At 40.6% G+C, this 19,021-nt stretch overlaps 1 protein-coding gene across 3 annotated transcripts in view; it reads right to left on the bottom strand.

Annotated features, from left to right (window-relative positions):
- Positions 1 to 497: 497 nt before the first annotated feature.
- The window catches only part of MCOLN2 (mucolipin TRP cation channel 2), a 92,000-nt gene continuing 73,476 nt past the window's right edge, over positions 498 to 19,021 (bottom strand). For all 3 annotated transcript variants that reach the window (XM_056815404.1, XM_056815406.1, XM_056815405.1), the window contains exons 10-14: positions 17,447 to 17,548; positions 17,231 to 17,353; positions 9,457 to 9,663; positions 6,525 to 6,646; positions 498 to 1,460 (exon numbers count right to left, since the gene is read on the bottom strand). In XM_056815404.1, coding sequence (XP_056671382.1) covers positions 1,424 to 1,460; positions 6,525 to 6,646; positions 9,457 to 9,663; positions 17,231 to 17,353; positions 17,447 to 17,548 — 591 coding nt within the window. In that variant the 3' untranslated portion in view covers positions 498 to 1,423. The remainder of the gene's footprint in view (positions 1,461 to 6,524; positions 6,647 to 9,456; positions 9,664 to 17,230; positions 17,354 to 17,446; positions 17,549 to 19,021) is intronic.

Below are 19,021 nucleotides of genomic sequence, written 5' to 3'. Positions count from 1 at the left end.
TCTTCAAAATGATCTTCCCTAATGGAGACTTGGGGTAAGAGAAAAGACCCAGAATTGGAGAATGGTTTGTCCCATATGTACTCATTAACTGCAGTTGTGAGAGCCACATGCTCCCGTCCCTTAAGGAACTTGGAATAGATGATGAAGAGGGAAAGTTACAAATTGTCACGATTTTAAAAAAAAAATACGTTACAACACATGTAGGAGAACCTTGAAGGGAGATTTTTCTTCTTTTAAGTTCTTCCACTGGGAGCATCAGACAATACAGGAGGGAGGCAGAAGAAAAAAATAAAAGAGATCTCAGAAGAAAGACCTAGTCAGAGGATAATGGGAGTGTGTGAGACCATCATTAATCTCTCCCTCTCTCTCTTCCTCTTCTCTCCCCCACCTCCTCTAAAATCTGAGTCCTGAATTCCTTCCTTTAGACAGGGAGTAGTCTACCGCCACCATTGATTACTTGAATGCTGACATCCTAACATGAAACCTATTAGGCAGTATCATGAATTTTCATAAAAATATATTTATTGATTTAACAAATTGCCATATTACCATAACTTGAAGGGTAAACAGCACATTAATGGTGTTCAATCTGGAATTGGTTTATATTAAAAATGTGTGCTGTCCATACAACCGTGTTTCCTCCCTCTGACCCTCAATTAGGTTAGTGTGCAGTTACCAAGTAACCAGAGTGGCAGGGATGGGTTCAAATGAGCCACAGTCCAGCTAATACACGAGCTAACCCATTAAGATTTCTAAATTACATTAGAGTAGAGGAAAACCACAGGAAAAAAAATTGAGAAACAGATTAAGAAATGTCTCATAACATTCTTTAGCTCATTTTAAGAATATTTTTAAAATCTTTGCATCTTCAAATGGCTGAAAAGATCTTCAGTTTGGGGATTCTAGATTAGAATTCAACAACCAAGTTCTCTTCTATGTTGCCGGTGAGTCACTGAAACATCTTCCATCTCCAGCACCACTTTTCTTCTCCTGCTGGTCTTCACTTAGAACAACATCTATGTATGTAGCTTTTACGCCATTGTTTTACGCCTTTTGAAATAAGTAATCTTTTCGCTCCTTCTCTCTACTTCCCCCCCGACAAATGTTTCATCCCATAAATAAGACAAACTGGGGAAAAAAAATCAGTTGTCCCCATCCTATGTATGTAAACTTCTAGTGAGATAGGTGAGCTAGTCTTTGGAATCCAAGTTCATAAAAAGTGGCTCCGGTCCTTCAGCCAGCCAGCAGCACAATTAGCAACTTCTCTTTCCCACTTGACAGTTCAATAAGTCAGTCTGTTTATGGAAACGTAAGTCCAAGTTTGGAATCTGGGTGACCCTTTCAACAACAATAGCTTGGTCCCACCCTACATTTCCATGGTGTAAGGAGGCCTGAAATTCCATTCTCTCTGGCCAACAGCTCCTTAGTTAATAAGTATCAAATTGTCATCACTTTCTCGCCTGTAACACAGAGGGAGGGAGAAGATGGGAGTAAAGAAGAAAGAAGAAGAATGTGATTCAAAATCCTTACTACAGAAAATCAAGAGCACATAGCAAGATATATACTTTGGTGTTGTGAACAGTCAAGCTAAATGCAACTTAGGGTTTGGGAGTGAGGAGTGGAAGGAGAGGGCATGGACCTGTGATTTCATTAATGTGCAGAGTTCCCTGGGGTGGAGAATTCATCCATCAACACAGATCACCATCTCTGAGAAGTCCGTTTAAGTGGCCACAGTCACAGAACTGTTCCATGTCAGAGGCAGGATTTGAACTCAGTTTTCTGACTTAAGGCCAGTCTTCTCTGCCTCTCAAGCACATCAGATCATTTTAAAAAGAGAAACATACATACTTTTAAGGACTGGTTACATGTTCTGCCCAAAGGACTGAAATTTTCCTGGGTTAGACCCTCTTTTACAAACCTTTGTTCTTGTTCCATTCAGACCTTCTCAGAGCTGAAGTAGGTGACTTTCTTATTTTCTAATGGGCTCTAAAAATGGAAGATGCCTCTAACTTGATATCAACCCTTCATCCTGTGTTTATTGAATATTATGCTTATACCTCTGATTAGTATGAGCTCCTTTCCCACACTTTCAGGCCTGGATGATATAAATTCATTAGAGAATGGCTCTTTTGCATATCATAATTTCTTCTACTGTGCCCCTCCTACTTGCTTACCAAATAGCATGATTATCTCATTGCCTTTGCAATTAAAGTTCTAATAGACTGTAAGCTGCTTGAGATCAGGAACTAAACCGTTGATCCATTTTTATATCACTGGCTTTTACATATGTGAATTAGATATACCAGCAGGAACTTAACTAACATGCCTTTCTTGAATTGAATTTATTGAGTTCAAGTTCTCGTACACGTATGGTATTTCCCCCCAAAGAATGTAAGAACCTTGAGGGCAGAAACTATTTCTTTTCTTTTTCTTTTTTCCTTATCTTTAAATCTTTGTATTCCCAGAAGCTACCACCATACCTGGTAGAAGACTCAGTGTTTCAGGCTGATGGTCCATTTGTGGCTAGGCACCTCAAAGGCGAGCTATCTCTACTCAGCCGTTACTTATACTTCTCCCCAGTATTCATTCAGCTTTTCTGCTCATTCCATTGAAATAAAACTTACTAAAGTCATTGGTGACCACCTTTCTGGGTAAACCAAAAGCTTCTCTTATTTTTTTCTCCCTCCTACACACCTATTACTTCTGACACTGTTAAAACCCAGCTATTCTTTGATCCTTTTTGTAGCTCTGCGTTAAAACTCACAGTCCTTCTATAATCTAATTGCTAAAACAGAAGATCTCAAAGGTTCCTTTCAGCCCTTTGATTCTATGATCTTTGGTTAGCTTCTCTTCCTTGCTTTTGCCAGTAATTAACACATCTCCCTGGATTAGTCCTTCCTTGAGAAACTTGCTCACTTTAATGACTTGCCACCAAAGACGTCAAGTTGTCATCAGCCTTAGCCTACTTATTTTCCTTGATGTCCACAGAATACGTCCATCAAATGCATTGCCTAAAACTGAAAATCACCACCCATTCCCAATGTGATCCACAGTAACAACAAAAAAAGAAGGCTAAATGCAGACTCATCTTGAATTTGAAGTCTAATTCTGCTCCTTACTGTCTCTATGAACTTGTACAAATCATTCGCATCTATGGACCTTCATCCCCTCATCTGGAGAATGAAGGAGTTCAACCGGGTGACCTGCCATGTCCTTTTATTGTTAAAAGCAGAAGCTGTTAACCTTCTTTGTGTCAAGAACCCCTTTGGCACCCTGAAGAATCTCTGGACACCTTCTAGAATCACAATTTCAGAGGCATAAATACAAGGTCAATGAAAAATTAAGATGTATATTTTTGCTCTCCAAGTTTTCAGACCCCCTGAAATCTCTACATGGGCAAGCTAGATCTGGGATGCTACGGCTATTGCTTTTTACTAACGACTTCCTTTATTTCCCAACAGCAGTACCAACTCTTCTGCTTCCACACACTCAAGCTAGCATCTACCCTTCATTCCACTTTGTACTTTATAGCCCTTACATGGGTTTTGTTCACTGAAGGCACTGGTTGTTGACCCCATATCCTCCTCTCCTTCCTAATTCCTGTCCAGTCTATCAACAAGTCCTGAATCCACCATGCATCTGTCTGTCAATGGTTAGATATGGCAGCATGGGTGGCAGTGAGGCCATTCACAGAGGGAACTGTTCTTTGCAAAGAGATAGCTTTTCTAATAGACCACAATTACCGCCCCTTGGGGCAGTTTGTGGTATAAACTAAGCAGCCAAATTCCAATGACATTTCAATTATCTTTCAGGAGTCATACCTCCATATCCTCTAATGTATTTGTCTTTGCAAAAAAGCAAATAACAAACAGGCCCACAATTCTCAAAGCCCTCCACCAAACAGGGCACCACTCAGGAGCCAAATGCCAATCAAAGAAAATGAATTTGCATTTATCCAAGCTCACTGCTGCAATTAAATGTTCGTAGAGGATGAAATGTCATTAAAAATCGACTCTTCTCAGAAGCCCTCATTTCATATTTACTAGGCATTCTTTGGAAATGCTCAATCATATCCTCATTTCAAATCCCAAGACAGGCTATGAATTGATTAACAGAGAAATACGTTCTAAGCTCTGAAACAGCAACTCAATTTTTCTGTCTTTTTCCCCCCTAGGGGTGGTTTAGATTATTTTTCTCAAACAAATAGAAATTCAGTCTTTTGATATAGGAAAAGAGGTATTTTGCAGCTGCATCACCACTCTTCCTTTTCTTATTTGCTACAAATATATACATATATATGTGTGTATCTATATTTATAGTTGTGTACGGGTATACAGGTACAAAAATATACGTATTTTTTAATGGAGACTCAAAAGCTCCTAGTTAAGAGGAAACTACTCCCTTCTAAGCATACTTAAGAAGCTACTGGGTTCAGACTCTCAGTCTAGTCCTCCAACTACTTCTCTGCTTCTGTTAAGTCTGACTTGAGGGCACAAGGCAGGGTGCTGTTTGAATAATCTGCAGAACTCAGAAGTCAGCTAGGAAAAGAGGCCTTCCCAGCCAGGCAAAGGAGCCAGTGCAGCTAGATCTGACCAAGCATCGGAATGTGGTCTCTTCTGAAGTCAGCTTTCCTCCTCTAGCTAAAGTGAAAAGGCCTTGAATTCTCAGAGCTCTCTTCTCTCCCTCCCAAATTAAGTGTTCACTGCGAATACTCTCTTCGGAAAGCCAGATTTGGTTGTTTTTTAGTTTGTTTGGTTTTGCCTCTAACCCAGGGTTCTTATTCTTTTTTAGCCTCTTTTGGTAATCTAGTAAAGCCTATGAACCCTTCTCAGAATAATGTTCTTTCCTAAAGTTTATAATGGAAAGAAATATTGCATTTCAGATGGAAGTTAAAAATAAAGACTTTTTCCCGCCAGCCAAGTTTGCTGATTCCAAGCTAAAGACCCTCACTCTAAACCAAAAGAAAAAAAAAAACTCTTAATACTTAATTTTGCTTTGAAAACACACTTATTCCACTCAAGTTAATTCATTCAATACCTAGTGAGCTCCTCAAAGCACTAGATGCTGAAAACAAAGATGGAAACAAAACAATCCATACCCTCAAGGAGCCTGTGTTCTACTCTCCTAACTGTAGCATCCAACTACACTCTGCTCACATTATATAAAAATAAACATACTATATATACTATGTAAAAATAATATAATATAATAATAAAAAAAAATAAACAATTTAAAAAATAAAAATATAAAAATGCCCTTTAGGGCCAGGTAGGTGGCTCAGTGGAGAGTGCCAGGCCTGGAGTGGGAAGAACCTGGGTTCAAATCTAACCTCTGACATTTCCTAGATGAGTAACTTAACCCCAACTGCCTACTGCTTACCACTTTTCTGCCTTGGAATTGATACTTGATTCTAAGAGAAAAGATAAAGGGTTTTGGAGTTGGTGGTTTTTTAGGTGTCCTAGAATTCTAGAGAAATCATTTCCTAAATCCCATGTTCTCAATCATGGCTAAGTGGCTCAGAGGTTTATAGTTAGAAGGAAACTCTGTAGTTGTCTTGTTAAGGAATCCCAGGAAATCCCATATTCTCAGCCTTGTTCAAGTGGCTCATAAAGTCTGTAGTTGGAAGGCAATCTTGCTAACAAGGAGACACAGGAAATCCTATGTTCTCAACCTTGGTCAAATGGCTCATAAAGTCTATAGTAGGAAAGGACCTCTGGGATCATCTTGTTCATTTACAGTTCTTCTTACTGAAGAATGAAAACCAACAACCTCGAGTTCAACCCTATCACTTTTTTTTTCTTTTTTCTTTTTAATTTGAAATTTTTTATGTAATTAATTTAGAGTATTTTTCCATGGTTACATGATTCATGTTCTTTCCCTCCCATAGCCAATGAGAAATTCCAATGCAACCCTATCATTTTACAAATGAGTAAACTGAGGTCCAGAGAGGTGAAGTAATTTGTATAAGGTCATTAGTAGTAGCAGACATGGGATTTCAACTTATGTCCTCTAATTCTAAATCCAGATTCTTTCAGCACACCAAAAAAATACCTTCAGAATCCTCTTACCTCTTTGTTCCCCATGCTTGAAATACTTCCCCCAGGAACTGGTATGATTCCTACCCTTTCCCTCCTTCCCCCCAAATATACTTGTCTATATTTTCATTTTTTAACTATAGGCTTCGTTCTCTCCAGCAGAACATACAACTCCCCAAGGCCAAAGGCTGTGCCCATTTTTGTCATTGTATTTCCAGAGTCTAGTACAGGGCTTGACATGTGGTAGGAATTTAATAAACATTTCTTAGATTGAAATGAATTCAACTTGACTGGTTATACAAAATCATATTAACTGGTCTCATAATAAGAGATGGTCATTTTCTAAAGCAGAAAAAGAAACCAAAGATTCCCTGGAATTAGTAGTTTTTCCAACATGACTTTCACTTTGGAGTACATTCTTTAGACCAGAGAAAAGTCTCTCAGGAACACCCAAGGGCATCAATGATTCAAGTAAATGGCTATACCCACCTTCGACAGCAGCAGAGAAAGGTCATGGGGGTTGTGACTTGTTTCTGGTACTCTTCACTGCCACTACATTCCTTTAGGAATTCCTGAAGGTCCGTTAGTGGAAAGCCATTCTGTTGGTATTTCTTTTAAAAAGCACATAATGATGTTACCTTATTTATAGAGAATGAGAAATCACTCCCATTGTCAACTGTCCAAACCCACCTAGGCTAGAATAGAGCTCTCCCACACTAGGAACAGAGATCCAAGAGCTGATACTAACTAAGTTGAATTAAACTGTCACTACAGGAACAGAGAAGGCAGGGCCACCATGGAAACCAAGATACAAACGAAAATAAAAATCCAAGAGAGAAAGGGAAGGAGGGAACTCTTTAGATGTGTTTATTGGAGTGCTCTAGAAACTGTGAAGGGCTATAACATATTGGGATTAAGATGGATAAATAACAAAACATTCTAAAAACTAATTCTTATCTTACTTACCTTTCTTCTCATGCACCTTCCTTTCTTCTTCCCTCCCTTCTTTTCTTCTCTAGCCAACCATCCCTTCCTTTCTCTGCCCTTTCAGTTCATTCATCTCTTCCTTGCTCTCTGCCTCCAACAATTCCCTTCCTTCCTTCCTTCTAATTTTTTAGTTGTTTGGTTTCCATCTCTCTCTCTCTCTCTCTCTCTCTCTCTCTCTCTCTCTCTCTCTCCTCTCTTTCCTCCACTTTCCAACTATCCCTTCTTTCCTCCTCCTTCCCTTTTTGGGGGGGTTGTTTATGTAAACTTTTCTCCCACTTCCAACGATCAATTAATTAAAATCTGCCCCAAATCCTATGAGATAACCTTCACTTTTTCTCCTACTTTGGCAGGTGAGAGATGGAACTCTCTGAAAGTATTAGATATATTTGTAAAGTTTAATGAAGGTAGATCATTCTGTACCTCCCCCAGCCATGTGAGCTCCTAATCTCCTTATGTTCAATGGAAGCTCATGGAAGTGACCAGCATCAATATTTAAGCTTAGAATACTTTTAGGAATATTTCAGCTTCAAAGAGTCATTCTCTAGAATTATAGTAGGTAGTTATTATCTCCCACATAAGAGCTCACTCTTGTTATCAAAGCAAATTGCATTTGACACTAATGTGAAGGTGACCATTCACTAATCTCCTCATACACATGATTGCTGGTTAGAGTTTTTCAATGAAGTTGACTTTCCGGGTGTCATGGGTCAAATTTGAAAAGGAAGCTAAGCAGGAGAGGAGTTGGAACTCACATCCTCATGTGAACTCACATGATGGCATTACGACCCAGGTTGGTCTCCATGGACAGAGAGTCTTATCATCTGAAAAATGAGCTTCCATAGAACTACCATCTGCTGTTGAGCCAACATCATTATAAACACAGTGAGCTAGAGATATGTCACACTTGAGACTCTTCAAGCTATGAGAATTTTGACTGGAAAGATAACATCTATCCTCAGGTCCCAGAATCTCTGATTTGGAAAGGGCCTCCAAGGCCCTCTAGACTAAGTTGCACCTGAACAAGAAAGAATTCTCTTACATTTCTGGCAAGTGGTCACTTAGCCTTTGTTTGAAAATGTCTAGGAGGGGGAAATCACTATCTTCTGGGGCAGCTATCTGAAAACAGTTCTAAATGGTTTTGTAAACACTTATTATCTCTCGCTCCCATTATCCCCTCAACTGAAACAAACATGTGTAAACATATACACATGTATATACCTACACATGTGTTGATAAAACACACATATACATATGTGGGCATGTGCACACAAAATATACATGCATGCAGGTGTACCACACAAAATGTTGGTGCACACACATTATATGTACATGTGTGCATATAAATATGTACATGCCTATGTGCTCATGCGCATATGTGTTATACTATATGTACACATGTACACATTATTCCCTCGTAACATACATATTACAATAAAACAAATTTTAATGTGGGCCATGTCCAAAAATATTCCAAAACTCATGTCTTATCTTTCCTAAAATATAATATCCAGAACTGAACAAATTACTGTAGATGGGAACTGTGTACTCCTCTAACTCTGAAACCATGGCATTGTTCCTGGATAGGGTGTGTCAATCTCTGGACATTATTTAACCCAAGTCAGAATTAGCTATAAGACACAATGTTACATAATAAATTATGTCTTACCTAAACTTTCTCCCCTTTTCCCCTCACCACTCCTACTCCCCCAACACAGTGCTCTGTATACAACAGGTGCTTGACAAGCTTTTATTAATTTATCCACTGGAGATTAAAATAATCTCCAGTGTCTCCTCTCTTGCTCAATTTTAAATGAACCTTTAGGGCTAAGTACCTTTAGATGTTTTTTAAGCTTAATGTGAAAAGAGAAAATTATAGGTACTTGGCTAGTCATCATGCCTGTGCCCAAACTGGTCTCCAGTATTTAGCTCACAAGCAGCAATATTTTGCTCTATAGGAACTGATTACTGGAATGTTACCATCTGAAGTTTGTTTTGCTGCTGGATGAAAATGCATCTCCCTTTCAGATCTGAACAGAAGATCACGTAGTACGGCTGTTCTGAAAATTTTACCTCCCTCGGGCTTCAGCTACATTATCTATAAAATGAGGGCATTGAACAAGAAGAGCTCTAAGAGCCTTTCCAGCTCTCACTAGGCTTCCCTTCTCTAAGAGTCACCCAACACCTTTCAAAAGAAAACATGAATCGTTCATTTAATATCTACTTTCAAAGCTCTCTGACTCTTCCTTCTCCCCTCTCTCTCTCTCTGTATCTTCCCCTTACAACCCCCAAACTCTTCCCCACATCCCCATCTGGCACTTGGTTAATTAGTGACAAAACTTTTATTTCCTTTATAGTAGCATCCTTTTGGAGCACAATCAAGTCCCTCCCAGCAACAAAAGATTGAATAATTGATTAAGACCAAATAACAATTTACCTTAATGGTGTCATAGGAGTCTGTAATAAGTGCAATGAAGAGACTGAGAATCATGTATATAAAAAGGCTGATGAAGGAATATAAATACACACGACTGAAGAGCCACACCAAGATGCTCTTCTGCTGGATTTGAGCAAAGGTCGCAAACATGTCATCGCCATTGACCAGAGAAAACAAACATTCTGCCACTGTGCTCAGATCTTCAAACTTGTTTGGAGTTGGGAGAGAAAAGAAGAGAAGAGGAGAGGTTTTCATTTCTGAAGTTCATTTACACAGTTGAAAAAGTAGCTCAGCTTTGTTCTGAAAACATTAGGAACTCAGAAACCCACTGGCAATGAAAACTCCCGTGGGCTTCCACCCAGCCATGCATGCATATGTTCCTGATTGGGGATGCCAGCTTGGGTCCTTTCCTATGTCATCAGTAACACTTCCTAGCTGTTCAGATAGCTCTTATTGATAGAAAGAAAATCTAGAGGTCCAAGGGCCCAAGGGTTAAACCCTAGATATGAAGGGAAAGAGAATCGTACTATTTGGAAAATAGCAAGGTTTCATTAGGTGAGATAATTCAGCTCTTCTTCCAGAAGCCTATTAGTCCAAACGAGGTATCTTCCTAAACCACTGCTCTGATTGTTATCCCTCTCCTACTTAAAAACATGCAATGACTCTCTAATGGTTAGTAAACAAGCCTAGACTTCTCTGCTTGACTTTTCAAGTCTCTCAATAATCTAGCCCCCATCTGCCCACTCAAATCTATTTTTAAAATAAATTTTCTTTTAAAAAAATTATTAACTTCATTTAATCAACAACATCAACATTGCAACATACAGGAAAAAAAGGAACAAAAAAGAATGTACACAAAACTTCAAACCTCTGTTAACAGCTTTTTAAAAAGAGACTAAGCAGTTAGGTGGCTCAGTGTATTGACAGCCAGGCCTAGAGATGGGAGGTCCGAGGTTCAAATCTGACCTAGCTATGTGACCCATCTCCTAGCCCTTACTTGCTCTTCTGCCTTGGAATTGATAAACAGTATTGATTCTAAAAAGGAAGGTAAGGGTTTTTAGAAAAATAAATAAAATAAAAATAGAGACAAAATTTCACATAGTAGTAACAAAATTGCCCCATTTGTATTCTCCTTCTGGCCTTTTTTTTTAATTCTATTACTTAGTTTCCCTCAGCCCCTCTACTTCAATCAGGCCAAATTCCTTACAGCTTCCCTGTGCATCCCACCTCAAAAGTCCTTCCTCACTTGGAAATACATGCATGCCCCATCTTCTTTCTCTCCCTGTCCAAATTTTTAACCATTTTTCAAAGTCTAACTCTTTCTACCTCCTCTAGAAAGCATCCCCTGGCCTCCTTTAGTCCATTTCCATCTCTCTCGGTTGCACTCTTACAAAATTTGGTCATATATTCCAGCAACTATTATTCTCTAAATTATTTCATAGTCTTTTATCTTGCCACTTTCAATAGAGTTTAAGGAACTGCAGGGGCAAAGACTACACCCTATATCCTTTCACCTACAAAAAAAAGTCCAACAGGGACTACACTCAATACTTACTAATTGATCAAGACTATTCTTTTGCTGTTGAGTATTAAGGTTATAAGATTTAGAGCTGGAGGGAAGCTAAGAAGCTGAATAATCTAGCCCATTGGTTTTACAGATTAGGAAATTAGGGTCTACAGAGGTGACTAACCGAAGGTCATATAAACCATAGCTGAGTGAGGATTTGGACCAAAGTCCTCTGAATCCGAATCCAGTGCTCACTGTCTACTATAGCACAATGTCTACAAGTAAAGAACCAGGACTCAAATAGCCAAGAAAAATATCTGAAAAGTAGGGTTACTCTAGGTCCTTTGGAATTAAGTAGTGCTAGGGTAAATCTCTGTGTAGGACCCAAAGGACACATGCATATTCTGCTAATAAATCAAAAAAGGAGGTCTTTTTGAGCTGCCCTCTTAAATTCTGGCTCTTCCTTCCACTCTCTGCCCTGTTCCATCCCATTCCCCACCACACACACACACACACACACACACTGATGTTGGATCCTAGGGTTCATAAACAAACTTTCCATCATTCTCTGCCTTGGATTCTGTCCTACCTCTGCCTTTTGTATGGCCTCTGGCCCTTGAACTCTAGGGAAGCTGCACCAATGGATCCATCCTCATCCAGCTACCACCAAACAGAGAGAGAATCAGAATCCTAGGCACTGGGCTAGGAGCCATGGGAGATTTGTGACCTACAGGCATCTGTGGATTGGCCAGTTAAGGGTAGCCTGACACCATGAAAGAGAAAGCCAATTCTCCCTCAGAGGGATCAGACCAAAGACATGTACCTCATTAACAACATCTCCAACCAGCCAAGCTAACCAGGACTTCTGTTAACGAGCCAGAGGGCAGTGTTAAAGAAACACACACACACACACACACACACACACACACACACACACACACACACACACACACACACACACGGGAATGCACCAGTAAGCAAGTCATTTAACAATGTGCAAATTTTTATTTAACAGTAAAAAGGTCAGAGCTTACAGAGTAAATCATTTCCATTCCCACCACGGGCCTTGAGCCAGTGAATTTAAAACAGTTTTCTGTAGTTGTCAATCATCACTGGACAGCTCCATCAATAAGTCATGTTTATTTCCCGGAACTCCATTAGGATCGAGCCAATTAGTGTTCCTAATTGCAAAACCCAAGAAACTTCTAGGCTTCATAGAATGTCCAGAATTGCAAGCATCCTAGGCCTGTCTGGTAAATAGCAGTAAAAGGATACTGATTGGGTTGGAATGGAGGTCAGTATCAAATTCATTCCTCCTGTTTCTTCCGCATTAATTAAGGCACAGTTAAATTGGAAAGCATTAAAGAGATTTATACTCATGAAGCCTCCCATCCCCGGTGTGTGTTTAAGACTTATCTCGCCCCACCTATCGGCTGTGGAGAGCAAAGCCCCAATAAGTTACAAACGACCGGCCCCCACTCTCTGTCATTTCATGCACTGTTACCTAGGGAGCTCACGCTGACAGCAGAAGGAGCTGGGAGCCCGAGCCAATTTCCTCAGCCAATTTCCTTGTACTGGGGGGGGAGTCTCATGATAACAAGTCGATTTTGATTTTTTTCTTCTTTTTTTCCCTTTTTTAAATATACAGAGTTTGGAAGAGGAGACAAGGCCCTGTCTAGCACGCTTTGGTGCAGGAGAACTACTTCTCATAATTTACAGGGGTTTGGGAGCACTGCTTGGGTCCCGAGGGATGACTCCTTAAAGGTCGAGTCAGAAGATGGCACCATCCACAAACCTATCGCTCCCTCCCATCCCCAGCTATGTGACAAGGAGAGAAACCCAAGTATATGGACTAATGAATGACACTGCTTGCATGATTGAGCCAGAATTACTAGTCATTACTATCACCAGACTATCTCCCAGATCTCTCAGGTCCATTCCAGCATTCACATTCTAGGGCTCTAGGGCTCTGGACTGGCAGTATAGGAAGACAAGCAGGGCAGATGGAAGATCTTTATCCTTAACTCAATTGTGGTGCCAGCGCCAGCTCTGGGGACTCAAACCATATTCAGATAGTGTCCAGCCAGTGAGCAATTTTATTCGGGTTCGGTTTTTTAAAGATTGGGTACAGGGCTGGAGAGTGGCTTAACTAAAGGGAACAGAAGGCTTTGAATAGAGAAGCCATCTATATTCTACCAACAGCTCTGCCCAGTGCTTGGGCAGACAGCTTAACTTTCTTGGATCATGCTCTAAAGGTGACAAGAACCTGTCAAAAGCAATCACTTTCATCTGACCCTCCTTCTGCATTCAAAACAGCACTGTCTTATCTCTCATCTAGGCTAACAGTGTTAGCCCCCTCCTTGGCATCCTTGCTTCAAGTCTCTTCCAATCCCTCCCTTATACAGGTGCCAAAGTGATATTCAGGAATTGTAGATGTGGGCTATGCTAGCCCCTGCTGTTCTGAGGCTCACAGATTTAGGAGTGGTAGAGACCTTAGAAGTCATTGAATCCAACCCACTCTGTTTTACAGATGGGAAAACTGAGACCCAGAGAGCCTGACAACAAGTGGGACTGCTGGGATTCAAACCTCCATTTTGACTCCACATCCCCTGACTTCCCTGCTTTCTCCAATATAAAACACACACTTCAATCTGGCATTCTAAACCTTTTACAGCATGGCTCCAGTCTCCCTTTCCAGCCTTACTATACATCATGTTTCTGTTCCAGACAAACTAGCCTATTTCCTCTTCCCTGTACATGACATTTGCCATCCCTAAAAGATGATTCTTGTTCACCTCTATCTCTTAGAATCTCTAGTTTCCCTGGAGCTCCCCACCCGAGTTTTGCATTTCTTATATTTACTTCTATATGTACTTATTTTCCTAGGAGAATGTAAGCTCCTTTCAGGCAGGTATCATTTGTAATTTTTCAGCTTTGTATCCAGAGCCCTGTTTCTCCTTGGAGAAGGTAAACTCCTTATAGACAGCTTCAATTTCCAGTTTTGACTATATCCAGAGATCCTAGAATACTGTATGGCATATAGCAAGTATGGAACAAGTGAGTGAATGAACAGATCATAAGCCAAGCCCTTGGGGGACAGGAATGATGCTGATTTTGCCTTGGAATTCAGGTTGTTGAGCACCCAAGCAGGCACTGAGTAGGCATTTTAATAAAAAAGGTTCCTTGAACTAGATTGTTGAGTAATGACTGTAAAACACCCTGAAAATACATAGCTGATGAAAACATAAGGCTCCATAATTCAGGATGTGGTTTCAGAGAACCTCAGTCACTTTTCCAGTTTTCTGAGCCCAAACATCTTGGTCTTGGAAGATTTAGGTACCAAAGTACATTGGTTCCAAAGCAAAGAGTCAGCAAGGAGGAGGGAGTACACCCTGACTCTTCCTCAGTTGAATCACTGAAGTTCAGTACCAGTAAAGAGGAGGTCAAGAGATGGATGGAGAATCCTTGTTCCTGAATGGTGGCCCAAAAGGATAACCCTTCACTCCTCCTTTTTCTCTTGTTTAAAAAAAAAAAAAAGCATTGCTAAGCATCTATCAGGGTATGGACTATTTTACATTAATTCATGAAAGAGGCCTTGGGGCTAATCTCCTGAAAGGTTTCTGGAATACTCTCTGGCTCAGACACTTGGTGATTCTCTCAACTTGGATCTGTGGGAGAAATTTCTGAATCTCATTTTAAGCCTGGGTAACACAGGGCAAAAAGTGGCAACAGTTTAGAGATGCCCTAGAGGGCTATTCCCACTCATCACTGAGCCTTTTAACCAAGTTCTTTCTTTCTTTTTTATTTGGAAATGCTTCATTTCTTGGGGTTTGCTCAAGGGGTCTGCAGTAAGAGAAAGGGAGGATTGATATGGAAAATGCAGAGGGGAGGCCAGCTCCAATCAAGCCCAAGAGCCTCTTAGTTATCACTTGGGCCAGGGAAAAGGATGAAAAGGATTGAACCAAAACAAATTAATCCCATTCCTGTGTCAAAGAGGAGGCCTGGCCAAATGCTCAGGGAAACAAAAACTTGTGGTTATGTGGTTTTATAGCTACTGTTGAAATGTGAAATGGAGATCTGGGGAGATGTCAAAGCAAATTCAATTTGGAAACTTCCAGCCCTGAGCTTCTGTGATTCTGCTCCCGAAAAACTGGAGTAGATTTGCAGAAAGGGCCAGAAGGAGGGGAAAATGGGCAGCAATATCTTCGGGAGCAAAAAGGATAGAGCAGCTCCAACCCCCTGCCCTCTCCAAGCCCCCCACTTTTGGGGTTTCTGAGCCAGGGACTGCATGGATGACTCCTGAAAGCACCAAAACAAGCTGCAGAGCGCAACCCAGAATTCCATGCAGTGCAACATTGCCCCCTAGTGACCAATGGACATGAGCTCTCGCTTTGTTTTTAACTGCATTTGCGGGGGCAAGAAAAAACATTCATGTGAATTTCTCTGATGACTAATATCCCGAGTTCTCCAAGTCAGAGAAGACTTACCAGAGACTAATCTATAAGCATCAGTCATCTTTTTAATTTACTTGTACCAGTCATCTTTTTAATTTCCCCGCACCGAGCCATCTCTCAAAGTATCAGCAAGAAGTTGGAAGAGCAATAGAAAAGCCAAGGCAGGACTCCAGAAGTCATTTCTTAAAGGCTATTCAAGCCTGCAGGATTGCTAACCATCCCAAGAGAGTCTAAATGGGACCCTTAATAGGCCAGCAGTCATAGTGCTAGAAGTCGCAGGGTTGATTTATTTACAGGACAAGGACCAGATTTTCCTTCTTTGAACAGGATGCTAGGAGAGCTCTACACCAGGAACTGGCTGCAGAACCAAAAAATTGTTTGAACCCAGAGCAGCACAGAGAGATCCCCAGACCACTTTGAGAACACTGGCTCTAGGGGCAGCTAGGAGACTCAGTGGAGAGAGAAAAAAGCCTGGAGATGGAAGGATCTGGGTTCAGATCTGACCACAGAGACTTCCTAGCTGTATAACCATGGACAAATTATTTAAACCCAATTGACCAGCTCTTATAGCTCTTCTGCTTGGAACCAATGCTTGTGTCAATTCTAAGTCAGAAGGTAAGAATTTTAAAAAAAAAGAGTACTAGCTTCAGGGTCTAGAAAATTGGATTCTGATCCTACATTTGGCCTTTACTGCACTTGTGTAAGTTTGATCATGCCCACCTCATTTCTCTGGGCCTCAGTTTCCTCATCTGGGAAATGAGCTAGTCTCTGAGGTTGATCCAACTCAAAATCTATGAATGTAGGGAGTCTATGAGGAGAGAACAGTAGAGCAGAGGGTAGTAGATTTGAGAGTCAGGAAGACCCAGGTTCAAATCCCACCTGAAACTAGTAAAAAGACCACAGGCAAGTTACGATATATTTGATCTTGAGTTTCCTCATCCAGAAAATGTAGAAGCTGGAAATGAATTCAACTCCCTTCCAGCTCTAGTCCTACATAGAATGTAACGATTCCCAGTGAACTGCTCTGTTTGAGTGAAACAGAAACCCAAGTAAAGTATACACTATCAAGCAGGAGCCACATCCTTAACTTGTGGACAAGTGTAGGAAGGAGACAAAGTCTCATTTCCCGTCTCCAAAGCTGCAAATCATATCTTCAAGGGTTCCCACTAAGCAATAAGCTCTAAGCACAGCTGTGAAATCTCCACAATCATAGGATATTGACTTATGCACCATATCAATTTAAAGACCAGATACCAATCTTTAATAAGACACCAAAATTAAACTGTGGCCACAAGCACCTATAAAGATAAGGCGTATTAGCACTTCATATTCTAAATCTCATACAATCAGAGCAAAGCTGCCATACCACTGACACCCTCTCAATTTAACTCGCATGCCAATCCTAATATTTAATCAAAAATTAAATTAAATAAAAAAATTAAAAGTGAAGGCTACAATCATTTCTCTTGCTGGATTTTCCTTTTTACTGTAGCAACTTCTTATACAAATATCCTTGGCATTCATTGGCCAGAGTTAATATTAGACTCCTTAACCTGGTCCCACACTGCTATGAAAGGCCCCCCTACCTCACCAGACCCCCCCCTTTTGTATTTCCTATTTCCATATCTCCAAGTTTCTTCAATATCCTGAAGGGGGGGGGAAGGGGGTGTGGAAATAAAGCTTGTAACATGAGTGTTTGGAGGATGGGATACTCCAGCACTTCCTCCATCTATGGTAACTCTTGACTAAAGAGGTCCTTGTGCTCTAGGTACTTGGACCACTGATGAAAGAGGGATGGGGCCCTATAACGTACCTTCTCATGGTAGGGTCCTATGACAATCCAGCCGCAGAAGGTGTATCCCAGGTAAATCATCCCGGCACAAGCACAGAACCTAAGGACTTTGGGCAACGAAGCCTGCATCGTCAAAATGAGCACCTGGAGGGTCCAGAAACAATTCTTAGTGGGTTCAAGCCCCAATAACCAACCCCAAACCCAACCAATGGTGGCACAGGAGGGAGGTAACCTTACATTGTATGTCTGGAAATAACCCAAGTATCTGATGACTCCAACCCAAGCAAACAAAGTGGATGTCCCAAGCAAAATGCTGCAGAGGTCATAATTTGTGAGATTCTGACACATAGAGGAGAAAACAAAACAAAACAGATGTAAGTGAAAGACTTTATTCTACTCTCCTTTGCTCTACATAAGGAAATTATCTGCCCAATTAGGGCTACCACCAGCTTTATATTGTAGAAGCAGAGGTTTTAAGTTGGAAAGGGAATCAGAGATCATTTGGTCCAACTTACTACTTCATTAGGAGCAGCTGGAGAGAGTGCTGGGCCTGGAATCAGGAAGATTCCAAGTGAAATGAATTCAAATCCAGCCTCAGACATGTACTAGCTGTGTGACCCATGGCAAGTCACTTAACATGTTGGCCTCAGTTTCCTCATCTATAAAATGAAATGGAGAAGGGAAACGGAAAACCACTCAAGTTATCTTTGACAAGAAAACCCCAAATGGGGTGGGCACATAGAGTTAGCCTAAAACAACTGAACAGCAACAAAAACTCCCTCATTATATGGATGAAGATACAGGCCCATAGGGATTTAGTCTCTTGCCCCAAATCATCCAACTATAGGGCACAGAGCCAGGATTTGAACACAAGAGCTTGACTCTAAATCCAAATCCAGCACTTTCTAAATTACAAAATGAAATAGATTTACCAAGTAATTATAAGCAGCCTTCTCCAGGGGGTTCCTAAATCACTTGTTTCCCTCCAGGCAGTGCTATGATTATATACAATAAAAAAAAAAAAGCTAAGTTCTTTAGGTTTGGTTTAATTCTTGGTTTAAACAGCTGTTCCTCATCCTTAAATGTTTAAAGAGAGCAGCTTTGGAGCAGCTAGGTGGCTCAGTGAATTGAGAGTCAGTCCTACGGATGGGAAGTCCTGGGTTCAAATCTGACCTCAGACACTTTTCTAGTTATGTGACCCTGGTCAAGTCACTTAACCCTCATTGCTTTGCCCATACTGGTATTGATTCTAAGATGGCAGATAAGGGTTAAGAGAGAAAGAGAGTAGCTTGCTTTACTTTTAAGTGATAGACCTAAGAGACATTTACTGCAATTTTAAATGCTTAACACAAGTATTTTAGGGTTTTTACAACATTATTCCAAGCTGAACACACACCAATCAAGTAACAAATGCTTAGCAAGCATCAACAACGTGCCAGGCTGAACAAAAACAATACAACTTTAGTCCCCTTGTCCAAGGAATTATATTGCACTAGGAGAAACAACATGAAAACCTATGCAAAATATAAACAGTAAATAGAGGGTGCTTTTCTTTTTTTTTGATGGGGAGGGAATGCTTAGGTCTTCTGAGGTAGGTGAGCATCAGGCTGTGGAGGGTTTTTAAAAGCTAAACAGAGGCATTTGTACTTGACAATGGAGGCAGTAGGGAGCAATTAGAGTTTCTTGGGTAAGGCATTTTTGACTTATAGTCAGACTTCTTTAGATCTGTCATTTTAACAGCTAGGTAGAGAATGGATTGGAGTAGGAAGACATAAGAAGAATACCAAAAGGGGGCTATTACAACTGGTATCT

The sequence above is a fragment of the Monodelphis domestica genome, chromosome 2 (genome assembly GCF_027887165.1).
Source record: "Monodelphis domestica isolate mMonDom1 chromosome 2, mMonDom1.pri, whole genome shotgun sequence".
In the NCBI taxonomy this organism is placed as follows: Eukaryota; Metazoa; Chordata; class Mammalia; order Didelphimorphia; family Didelphidae; genus Monodelphis; species Monodelphis domestica.
Note: the sequence above shows the minus strand (reverse complement) of the source record. Positions and strands in the feature narration are given on the sequence as shown.